At 35.6% G+C, this 12,493-nt stretch overlaps 2 protein-coding genes across 2 annotated transcripts; one reads left to right on the top strand and one right to left on the bottom strand.

Moving 5' to 3' along the window:
- The first annotated feature begins 2,219 nt into the window (after positions 1-2,219).
- LOC121241974 (NAC domain-containing protein 86-like) lies at positions 2,220-5,571 on the top strand. The gene is made up of 3 exons (XM_041139839.1): positions 2,220-2,492; positions 2,874-3,151; positions 4,928-5,571. Exons 1-3 carry the CDS (start codon positions 2,336-2,338, stop codon positions 5,231-5,233), a joined length of 741 nt encoding a protein of 246 aa, XP_040995773.1. The 5' UTR covers positions 2,220-2,335; the 3' UTR covers positions 5,234-5,571.
- Positions 5,572-7,715: 2,144 nt separating this feature from the next.
- On the bottom strand, positions 7,716-12,457 carry LOC121242741 (sucrose synthase 7-like). Its single transcript, XM_041140685.1, has 15 exons — positions 11,993-12,457; positions 11,755-11,887; positions 11,497-11,651; positions 11,136-11,328; positions 10,920-11,038; positions 10,568-10,784; positions 10,345-10,440; positions 10,073-10,246; positions 9,860-9,976; positions 9,548-9,714; positions 9,231-9,455; positions 8,553-9,119; positions 8,329-8,467; positions 8,108-8,253; positions 7,716-7,958 (listed from the first exon to the last, which is right to left on the bottom strand). Exons 1-15 carry the CDS (start codon positions 12,091-12,093, stop codon positions 7,823-7,825), a joined length of 2,685 nt encoding a protein of 894 aa, XP_040996619.1. The 5' UTR covers positions 12,094-12,457; the 3' UTR covers positions 7,716-7,822.
- Between the last annotated feature and the right edge of the window lie 36 nt (positions 12,458-12,493).

The following is a 12,493-nucleotide window of genomic DNA, read 5'->3' as shown; positions in this document are numbered from 1 at the left end:
ATCCCACTTATATATTTACGCTTGTATCAGGGGTACTTAGCACATGTTAGTGTGGATCGAGTGATCGAGGGAGATATAGATATATATCCTAGCCTATTATTGGTAGGGGTACTACCCACACCAAACGGTGCGGGGGCACCCTTTCCCCGCCCCTACCTCGCACCATGCGGGAGGGAGGATTTCCAACCCTGCCTCGATATCAGGGGTGGGGTTGGAACCGCACCCTGCTCAACCCAATGACTTATTGAGTCTATAAATATTAAAATATAAATTAAAATTTATACATTCAAAAAAAAAAAAAAAAAACTCATTAGAGTTGTATTTTAAATTGTCTTGATCTCCTAGGCCAACCTTTATATAGCAAATTGTATATATCTATATACAATATATTTATATAAATATTAAAAATATAGTTTTTATATTAAATATAGGAGGGGTGCGGGGAGGACAGGGCCGAGTAGCGGGGACGGCCCCCGCTGCCCACCCCTAATTATTGGCGTGACATGTAATTGTACGTAGAGATTTATGACAATGCGTTACACCTACAATGTAGTTTATATTTTTAATAGAGAAATAATATTTATAGTCTTAAAATGTGCAAGTCTCACGCACTTCAATGAAAAAAAGTAGGTAAATATGAGAATCACTTGAAAAAATTATTTTTTAATAATAGATCCCACTTGTTTTAAAAAAAGTATGTAAGACTTACACATTCTAAAATTATATCTAATATTACTCTTTTTAAGGTGGTCCTCCTTAATTTCCTATAAGATTTGTACTTTCCATAAGATCAGTTGCCCTCCTAGTTGTGATCGAGGAAGAGAACGTCCCTCCATCGACCATTAATTCAAAACAAAACATCATGCATAAGTGCAACCACATGAACCACTACATACTGATACGGTTGCTAGTCGTGGGGTTGGGATTACAATTTGCTTGGCGGACTAAGCGCAAACTGCTACTCAAAGCGGCTTCCCCTTAGCAAGGAAGGTTGGACGTACGAGATCAATAATTCACTAGTCTCGATATTTTTATTTTATTTTATTCTTTTTGTGTTGTATTAGTTGTAATAGAGTGTATGCATGTTGGGGTCCTCCACTCTCTCATGATTTATTCCTCTTTATGTTAACATTATCAGTAGAAAAAAATATTCTACTGATCATGATCATCCCTACATGATGATCGACCTGCTTTTATTTTTTTATCTTTTTTACTCTTTTTTTTTCCTTTAACAAGTATGTGGTGTAGGGATGATAAGTAGAAGAACTCAGTTAATTTAATAGAAAAAAAAAATTAAAACAGGTGTGATAGTGTGCAGTGTAGACAGCTGGATACAAAACTCTTACCAATATAGAAGCTTGCTGCATAGAATAAGAATTGTTGGAATTAATTGGATGCATGATCGAGATTAAATAAGTACTTAACACAAAGTAAGCATCTTCTGCCAAGACATTCCCAAAAACAGTATTATCTCCCCCTAGCTGCCAGTACTACTTCATTGAAAATGTATATATATATATATATATATATATATATATATATATATATATCTCAGCTCATTGCTTTTCTACAAATTAGAGTAAAGAGGTATATACACACTGTGCATGATAAAATATTTATAAGATGAGAAAGAGTACTAGTACTCATGATCTCAGCTGATCCCAGCTGCAACTTTTGTACGATCCAGTCGTACGTGTTCCACAGATATATATAAATATATGAGGACTGCTTGCCTCCACAGATAAATTTCATAAAAATAATCTTATAAATTGATATGATTTCATCTAATCTATTAGATCTATTTTATAATAAAATTAATTTTACAATCTGATAAATCACATTAAAATACGTCAGTTTGTAGAATTACTTTTGTGTAATTCTTTTGTAATTAGAGGATTTCCTTAGATAAATATATATGCTCTTACTATAATGCATGGGACCTAGACCCGTAGGTCTTATATTTGACCTAAATAATTTGGGTCATGTTCTTCGTAAACATAAGACAGTTGATAAAATTCAAGATCAGATAAAATTAGCAGGATTAGTGGAGTAGTACTGGTTGAAGGACTTGGACTAGAAGTCTTATTAGCTGGGTCATCATGTAGTAGCTAGTATAAGAAGGAAAGGGCTTGCATGAAACGTTTCTCGAGAATCTTTTAAAGAGAAAGTGAAAAATGAGCCAAAGACAAAGGACTTTGAATCCTTTTTGTATATATAAATCATGATGGGTCGTAGTAGTAGTGATGATAAGATCAGAAAAGATCAGTTTAGAGTTATATATATATAAGGATCGAGATCATCATCGATCACAATTAGTTGATAATAAGATCAAATCATGGCACCCGTCGGACTTCCTCCAGGTTTTAGGTTCCATCCCACCGACGAAGAGCTCGTGAATTATTATCTCAAGAGAAAAATCAACGGCCAAGAAATCGAACTCGACATTATTCCTGAGGTCGATCTCTACAAATGTGAACCATGGGAGTTAGCAGGTAATTTCCAGCTCCTCATCTCCAATTATATATCGATTCACAGTTCCACACACTTAAATATTCTCTAGCTAGCTACTTATTTTATAGGTTGATTATTTAGGGTTCTTTTACGTGTGGTTTGTGTTAGATTTATATTGCATATTTGAGCATGAAAATGCATTCTATTGAGTGCTGCCATTCAGATATAACAGCTAGCTAGTGGCCTCATCTTTCTTTTCTTTAATTTGTTGATCTAGTTGACGTTGTTGTTCTTTAAATGCTAATTCGATCCTTGATGATTTTACAAAATGAAGTGTTTGAAATAAATAATCATTCAAAAGTATATATAATAATAGCAAGTGTTTGAACTTTTAATTGCTGCGTACGATGGAAATATTGCAGAAAAATCATTTTTGCCAAGTAGAGATCCGGAGTGGTACTTCTTTGGACCCCGAGATAGAAAATACCCAAATGGATTCAGAACAAACAGAGCAACTCGAGCTGGATATTGGAAATCCACAGGAAAGGACAGGAGGGTTACATGCCAGAACCGACCCATTGGAATGAAGAAGACGTTGGTTTACTACAGAGGGAGAGCTCCTCAGGGGATTAGAACTGATTGGGTAATGCATGAATATCGCCTCGACGACAAGGAGTTCGAGGACACCTCCGGAATTCAGGTGCACACATACATAAATACATACATTCATACATACATATATCATCATCATCAACCACTATCACCCGGATGAAAAAAGGGAAAAGAAAATATCCCCACATACTGATGATCTCTTGAGCAAAATGCCATGCTTAATTTGTCTACGATCCTTAATGATCTGATCATGCAGTCTTCTGTTTTAATATTATAGGCTTCTGATCATGATGATCATGGTTTCATGCATAGTATATATAGGTCCTTGGTCAGTGTGTTGTTTTGGCTCTAATTGATTTATTGGCTGGAATTTCCACCGAAAAGCTTATAAATTTATTCATATTACACCTGCGTCTTACAAAGTTTTCTGACGTCAAGACTCTTTTTAGAGTTTAGTCCCCAATTACCAACCTCATTCTAACTCTGATCGACCCTCCTTTTCTTTGTCAAGTTCTTTTCTTTATGGCAAAAGATTTTCAAAAAATTATAAAATAATGTGTATTATTCATTACATATTTTGTTCTTATTTCAACTGTCACTATGTTTACTTGGAAAGCATGTTCCAGCCTATTTTTCTTAATAATTCCTACTAGGAAATTCTTTGATTTTCCTTCTACAAATTTATATATATAATGTCTGTCACTATCATTTAATTTGCTTGAGAAGCATGAAGTCCGATGCTTCGCTCAGTGAGAAAAGCATTTTTCCCTGCTTTTTTTTCACCTTCTCTTTGACACCAGAGGACAGAAAGCAAGCTAAAGCGTCTATGACATGAATTGCCACCAACCACTCTAAATTAATGCTGGAATTAGACTAGTACTGATCTCATGGCAGTATAATATAAACTAAACCTAGCGATTTCTACTGCCTGTGGGAGAACGTGAGAACTGCATGACGTGCATGCAAAGCGAGGCTGATCTCTCTCTCTGATATCGTCTTTTCATTTGTTTACTGTTTTCTAGTATAAACAACACAATGGCTGACATATATTCGTTGCTTGCACTCATGGTGTTAGATCTCTTAAGTGACAAAGCATTGCATCGCTTTGTCTTTCTCTAATAAGACAAAAGTACTATCCCCATATGAGCTTAATTAAATCCTTTTATTAATTAGTTCTTTCCACTTTTTAGCATTTTCTGATCTACAAATCTAGATTCTATATATATATATATATATATTATATGCACCTCCAAAAGCATCCTATCACTTTCATGTGTAAGAAGGTGTCGGCTCCTTTTCACTTTATTCCAAACATTACAAGAATCCATGGATGATGGATATCAATCAAGTTTGCAGAAGTTTTTCAATAATCCCTGGGAATTATTCTGCATGTCCAAGATGATACGTCATTTAATGATGGGTGTTTGAAAATCTAATTTTTTCTTTTCTTTTCCTCAGAGTTAAGCAATCATTTTTCGTTATATACCGAGGAAGATGCTCACAATACGGAAAGAATGATCAATGAAGATCTTTTTGTGACCTCAGATTCCATATATTTTAGTACAATTACACACAGATAGGCAGTAAATCACATATATTTTTGGTATATATAGCTAGCTATTGACATACCAGTTTCAGCCCCAACTATTGACCGCTTTAAGCCTTTATTTTGCCTTGGATGCAGCAGGCTTTAATTATCGACAGGGATCTTGTATAGAAAATTTACAACAAGATTAACCAGCTTTTATCTTTACTTAATTCTTTCATATATATATAATATTATATATAGTTGGCATATGAAAAACAAGAATGCATAAAAACATGAAAGCGTTCGACGCTTATTTTAATTACTGGTTTCTTTCAGGACACATATGCACTTTGTCGAGTGTTCAAGAAAAATGGAATTATCTGCTCTGAAATTGAAGATCAGCAAGGGCAATGTAATTTATCATTACTTGAGAGCTCCCAAGGTGTGGTCAATGAATATGAAACCATGTCCCCAGATGTTACCATGGCATCATCATCATGCGTGGATGAGGAAGACAAAGATGATTCGTGGATGCAGTTCATCACAGACGATGCGTGGTGTTCTTCTAATGCGGCGGCTATGGCTATTGGCGGCGGTGGTGGTGAAGAAGTCTCTCGCATGCAGCAGGCATTCACAAACTAAAAGAGTTGATACATAATATTATTGGTGGCGAGCGAATAATATATATCAAAGAAAAAAAAATCAGATATCTTTTATATATAATAAGACACATTTTGCCAACAGTTATCTAAGATTTTCCAATTCTCAATTGTTGATTAATCATCTCTAATTTGGGTATGATGGTTTGGTTGGGTTTTGCTAATTCTGTAGAGTCAAATTATCAGCTAGACTATATGGATCCTTTTTTTTTTTTTTTTCTTCTTCTCCTCCTCCTCAAATATATATATAGTTGCTTCTTCTATATATGAGGTGATTTGGGTGTTACTTGTGGAATAAAAAGATCATTGTTTTTGTTGTTATTGACTTTGAGAGCTTAAATATGAAAGAAAAGGAGAGAGAATATGGAAGACATTATTATTATAAACTTCTATTCATCTTATGATCATCTGTCTTGGTACAAAATGAACAAATGAATAATGCTCATGGCGCATGTATATTAAGAAAAACTAGTCGTAAATGCCTGCGATGCGCTGTCCAGAATGACTAGATTGTTAGTACTATTTAGGATTTGTTTGAATAGTGAAATGAGATGAGTTGAGATGATTTGTGAATAGTAATAAGATTATTAATTGAAATTATATGGGATCAGATGAGATGAGATGGTTTCATCTCACCTTTGTATCCAAACTGGCCCTTAGTCAAACACATGAGCCGGAAACCGAAGGATTTTTTTCTTCAATTATTTGAAAATGAGAGAAAATATTCTTTTTAATTATAAGAGTAGAGGAGGTTGAGAAACTGAAAAGTTTTATATCACAGAAGAGATTATATTTTCCAACAAGAGTCATGTCATGAAAAAGTTAATAAACCTTATATAAATATATATATATATATATATATATATTTTAAGGATTCTGCTGATGGAATGAGTCTTAAGAAACCTTATATATAAATAAATATATATATATATATATATAGGTAATAGATCATCTCGATTATTTGAATTATGGGTCTCATCATGACCTCAAGAAGTGCAAGCAAAAAACCATATTGATACGATGATTGTTATTAAGAATTTGTTCATTACTATATATATCATGCACGCATGATTACTTTCTCAGAGTGTCATGATTGTTTTTATAATAAATCCCGCACAAGAATTCATTATTATGGGCTAAAAAAAGACCTCTCCAATACGATTTGAAGGCATGCATGCAGCTTGTTTCTATTATTAACCATTTTCAAATTTTTAATCTCTTGATTATATATAGCAAATACGTCTCATCTAATATGTCCAACCGATTCAATAGAAGAAAACTAACATTGACCTATATAATACGTGGCATCCTTAGAAGAAGAATGTTTTAGCCAAAATGAAAATTGTGTGAACCGAGAATCCATTACTATATAAGGGTTGCCTTAATTTCTAGAACAAAAAAAGAATACTTTAGAAAGAAAAAAAAAATGATAGGACCCGTTTTCAAATACAGGCTAATCTTATTTCGTCACGTTGATTGACTAAATAATCTCGGAATGGAGGAGGAGGAGGACATAATCGTGGATCTTGTTGTAGAGAACAAACAAAACCAATAATATATTAATGTTAGAAGTAACAACTTCTTTTCTTTTGAAGAATGATCAATATATAAGCTTTTAACATAGGCATGATGATTTATATATGAACCTAATTTTTTTTAAAAAAAAAAAAATTGAATTAAAACCCATAAGATAATTAAAGTATTCATGAATTCAAGGTTTAAAAACAACAAAGCAAACACCCAATATTTTGCAATCTGATCGAGTTTAATCTTAGGTTTTTGGGTAATTAGAATTTGTATCTCCGGATAACAATTCCTATTTTCCGGTTTGTACTAGTGGTTGATATATATATATATATATATATATATATATATATATATATATTTATATATTCATACTCATACCAACCCAATTGACCGACATTCCCACCATCACGTAAATCCCCTCCCACCCCTTCAATTTTATCCTTCTTCTCCCCTAAAAAAACCAAATTCTAGCTACTAGGGAGTAATCTCTCCTATTTTAGGCCCTCTTCCGATCCCTCAATTCTCTCTTCTTGAGGCCTCTGAGCCTCCAATTTTGGTGGAGTTTTCGTGCATGACTGAAAAATGAAATGGTCTTATCATCGCCTCCAACCCATGCATTAGTTATGTTAAGGAGTACTATTGAAGTTAGATTTTGTTATTTACAGGCTAGGAATACTCTTGTATATATTGGAATGGACCATGCACGATTAGCCACTCCACTTCAAGCAAAGCCACAAATATCTCTACAATGAACTTGTCTTTAACAGAAAAAAAAAAGGCTGCCAAAGACATTTTATGTACTATGTGATAACCCATATGATAAGGGTAGATAATGTATGGAATCTTACATTACTTGGGGATGAGAAGTTCTTGCTCTTTATAAGGTTTCACTCAGCCTCCAATTGTATCATTGACTAGTCCTTTTAGAGCATAGGTTATGTGGTTCGGACCTTCCATTGAGATGTTATATTTTATTTTTGAGTGACCTTACAAATTGAGAATTTTATATGATGTTTCTCATCCGTACATATTACTTCCTCTTAAGCTATATGAATAGATGATACAACTTCATTAAGAGGTAATAAATTACAAAGAGAAAACCAAGAATGAAGCACCAAGAACCACAAGGACAGAGTAGCACTTTTGGATCGCCAAGCTGCTGCTGCTCTATGCCTTCATTCCTGTACGTGAATTGAAATATGGCAAAATGGTAAGAGACCATTTCGTATAAAATATTAACATGATAGAAAATCAACTAACTTTAATTCATTAGTTCTATTGTATATCTTTTTAGGTCAAATTTTTCTTTAGAGTCAGCTTATATGCATGCCTTAGTGTTGGCTGAGACTCAATTGACGATGTTGGCTCTGGTTGTATAGGCTTGGATGTCAAAACTTGTGTTGGTTGCTGGGGTGCAGTTAGTGCCGCCGGTGTTGGTTGTTCGGGTCCTTCACTTGGGATTGGCAAGTTCCTTGCCTGTAACAAAATGGATAGAAATCAATATAAAATCTCTATAATTTCAGTATGTTCAGCATAGTTATCAAAACTCACCAAATTTCTAAATTGGAGATTGTAAAACATGTGAATATATCTTTGTTTAGCTAGATTTTGTTCCTTGTTCAACTGCCTCCAGAATCCATAAACTGCTCCCATGTTTAGCAGCTTGTTTGCATAAATCTTCCATGTGTAGCTGCAATGCAAGAACAACCATATATATATATATATAAATGAATTTCTCATGGCAAGTTCTCTATATCCTGGCGTAATATTCTTACCATTCATATATACGCTGGAGACCAGCTTTAGATATCTTGTCCCAGTTTTCAGGATCCAACTTGCACTTTTCAAAGAAATCGGCGATCTTGTTGCTCGATTCATCACCATTATTGGGGTCAATGTGAAAACCTGAGATCTCATCAACAATAATTTCTGCTGGACCTCCTTGATTTGTTGCAAAAGTAGGCAATCCACAGTTCATAGCCTCAATGACTGTTAGACCAAAAGCCTCATACAATGCAGGTTGCACAAAAGCTCCCTTTGTATCAGAAATACAGCGGTACAACTCTCCATTGCGATATCTGTCGGTTTGAGCTGCTATCCATCTAATCTGGCCCTTAAGTTCGTATTTCTCAATCAAGGCATGCATCTTTTTTATTTCTGCAATTTCTTCTCTATCCTTTGATTTGGATGGATCGAAAAAACCTGCTACAACCACAAGATTTACCAAACTTCTCAGCCTTTTGTTCTTTCCAAACCATTCTGTTAGTCCTGTAATGTTTTTCACTGTATCAAGTCGTGCCATTGAGAATATGATTGGTTTCTTCCCGTCTGCCAAATATCCTCTGTTCCAGGCATATAGTAGCTTCAACGTTAGAGTATTATGATGATACTTGTCATAAAGATGTGATGTTGGTACAATAAATGTAATCAAGAGACAGAGAACTAAGGCTCACATGTGCTCATTGCTGTCCTCCTTGCTGTATAGTAGTTCTTCAATGGCCGGGTGAAAAGAGATTAGCCGCCTCTGCCTCTCTGTGTATGGGAAGTAGACAGACTGATCAGCCCCAGGGGCAGCAATGTTGAACTTTGGATCAAAAACATTGATGCCTGAGACTACTCGATAAAGTCCAGGCATGGTAAATGTTGTATGACTTTCATACTGTCCAGGCCTATCCTTACTGAAAAGTAAACAATTCTTGAGTTAACATTATCGCAGTTGATGTTTGGCACATAATTCTATTCATGAAAATCATTTATTTAGGAGTTTAACCTTCCAGCAATTTCTTGGTATGTGCTTGTTATGATGAAATCAGCTGAATTCATTGAGATTATGTCGGATGTGAACTGACATGAAAAGTGGTACTTGGAGTCCAATTCCTTCCATTTGGCATCTGAATCTTCATACTTGGTTTTTTCTAAAGCGTGAGCAATAGTTCCCTGGGTATGGAATATGCCAAAGTTAAGATTTAGAGTAATATATAAAGTAAAATCAAATATTTCTAAAACAAATGCAAGCTGAAGCTTTGGTTAGTCTATCAAGATAGAAGCCCAAAAAAAAAATCCAAAAAAAGATGGACTAGACCTGAGTTATTCCAAGCTTGCTAGCCATCAAAGATGCGACCAAGTTCCCATCACTGTAGTTCCCAATGATGAGGTCCGGTTTGCACTCCATGTGTTCAAGGATCTTTGCAGTAGCATCCTAGTGATGGAAAGGAGAAAAGGGAGAATGATAGAATGAGAAAACTATTTTGGAAAAAGAAATCGAGAGTAAATTATAGATTGATAGCAAAAATGCCTGGGCAAATCTCTCAAGGTAGGGGTAGATATCAAAACGGGAAACCCATTGGCGGAGAACCCCATTTTCTGTCCTAAACGGGACTCTCAGTATGTGAGAGTGCTTAGTGTTGATAATAGGCTCCAACTCTTGGTTGCACTTTGTCCCTCGAGCATCAGGTATAAGTCTAGTTACCTGTAAAATCACATTGAGAAATTAAATACAGAACCTGGTCCTTGGTAACTTTCTATTGTTTGAAAATAATTTCTTTCAATCCTTTGTTGATAGCTCACCACAAGAATCTGTGGCTTCACAACAAGACCTTGCTGCTTAATCCTGAGGAGCAATTCTTCCTCCAAAGCTCTTACTTGATCAAGAATGTAAACCACCTTTTTGTAAATTAACAGAAGGGAAATTGTCACATTAGTCAAGATTGTCCAATATTTGTGTGGTGGCTGTAACTGTTTTTGTAATCATTGTTGTTATTGATTAATGATGTTCTGATGCATTATTTACCTGGCCGCCAGTATCCGGTAATCCAAGGACATCCGATTGCCCAAAGTAGCCATGAGGGGAGAAGATCACAATGTTGAATATGGTGGGTAGCCTGCTAAAGAGCAACTCCAATTTTTCAGGTTCTGGTGCTTGAAGTACCTCAGAAAGTATCCTAATTGACTCCTTAACCCTTTCTGCAGTATTTCCCCACCCTTTCTCAAAGCCCCATTCTTTAAACCTGCCAAAACAAAAAAAATTAAACAAAAGAAAATGCAGATCAATTCGCACCATCCAGTGTTGACCCTATTATGGAACTTGTGTCAAAACATCTTTAGCTTTCTTGAGGGGGGAAAACATGGAAATATTGGTTAACCTCTGCTCAAAATTCCGAAATGGTGCATCTTTGGGGAGTGCAGACACAAATACTTCAGCCGCAACAAGCACATTTTGAAGCTTAGAGACAGTATCCAGAGTTGCATTTATCACTAGATCCTACAAAATTAGAACAACATGCACAATTGCCTTTACGTTTCTAGCCAGTAATTGCTTTCTTCCCTTTTGTGTGTAGCCATGAGCTATATATTTATACCTCTCCTTGATGATTTATGGCTTGTAAGTACTCGAGCAATGACTTTGCACTCTCAGGCTTCCCATGTAGCCTTGAAGTTATATTCTTTGAGATGAAGCTGACGCCATTTCCGATAGAAGAAGAAAGGATCATGCGGGGAGTGGAGAAGTCAATGGCTCCAAAATCTATCTCCAAAGCATTTTCATCATTCGCCCTGCACATCAGATCACTTATATATGTATGAAAATATATGAAGTTCAGGGTTGTATAAATTTCAAGTCATTTCAAAACTTTCTTCCCAATGGGTTTCTCTGTCTATAAGACTCATTTATATACAAGTAGTCATTCATGTTAGTTTCTCTCCCAATTCACACTTGATTACCAGTTTTCATCTAAGATCATTTCCTTGAATTTCAAGTATTCCGGAGCAGTGATACTGTCCACTGACAGATCCTTGGAGTTCACTTTAACAAATTCCCAGAATCCAGGGCTAGGTCTTACAGCAAAAGCAACATATGGTGGAACAACAGCTGCCTCCTGCATAGTTTCCAGATACAAAAGAGTTAAGTCCGCCCTGCACTCCCGCTGGTGCGTGCGTGCGTGCGCATGTGTGTGCACGAAAGAGAGAATTAATGAGCACCTTAGTGGAACTTAGGATGTAACCAAGTAAGCCCTCCAAGACTTTGCTTCTGTTTTGCTCGTCTTCTATTGATTTCTCCACTTCCTCCATTATGTGTTGGAGTTTCAATAACCTTTTGCCCGTTGCAACAAACCTGCTCTCGCCCAAAATGATAACCAGACGAGCTGTGTTAACTTCACATGGAAGGAAAGATTGGTTTAAAGGGAAGAAAAAGAATATCCTGAATATTAATTATTACCTGGCAAAGCATCTTTTCATATGATAGCGGTTTTTCTTCAATGCATCAGGCATGCGATCTGCAATTGAATTTGATCGTTTGAGCACTTGCCCAGAAGCCATCTTCAAGCTAAAGAAATAAGCACAATACACTCTTTGAAACTAGGACAGGTTTAGAACTCAGATACGAGTTTTCTTTTTCTTTTTCTTTTTTTTTTAATTTTTGGGTTGTTTTGTTAGTTGACGTATTTATATGGAAGTCTGGAAGAAAGAGTGAGGCATTTGGCAGTTCAAAGATATGGGAGGAAGGTTAGGAGAAAGAACATTCTTTGGTACCATTTGTGGGGAAGGAAGAGAGTAAAAGAAAGGAAGGAATATGCCTTTGGTGGAAGCAAAATCAGATGCATCTTTGAAAGTAGAGGGAAAGAATTTTTAAGGAAAATCTTATTGTTCTTTGGGATGGATTGAGTAATTGTTATTCTTTTCTTCTTCGTACGTAATGTCAACACATGCAAAGCTCTTC

Source organism: Juglans microcarpa x Juglans regia, chromosome 8D (assembly GCF_004785595.1).
Source record: "Juglans microcarpa x Juglans regia isolate MS1-56 chromosome 8D, Jm3101_v1.0, whole genome shotgun sequence".
Classification (NCBI taxonomy): Eukaryota; Viridiplantae; Streptophyta; class Magnoliopsida; order Fagales; family Juglandaceae; genus Juglans; species Juglans microcarpa x Juglans regia.
Note: the sequence above shows the minus strand (reverse complement) of the source record. Positions and strands in the feature narration are given on the sequence as shown.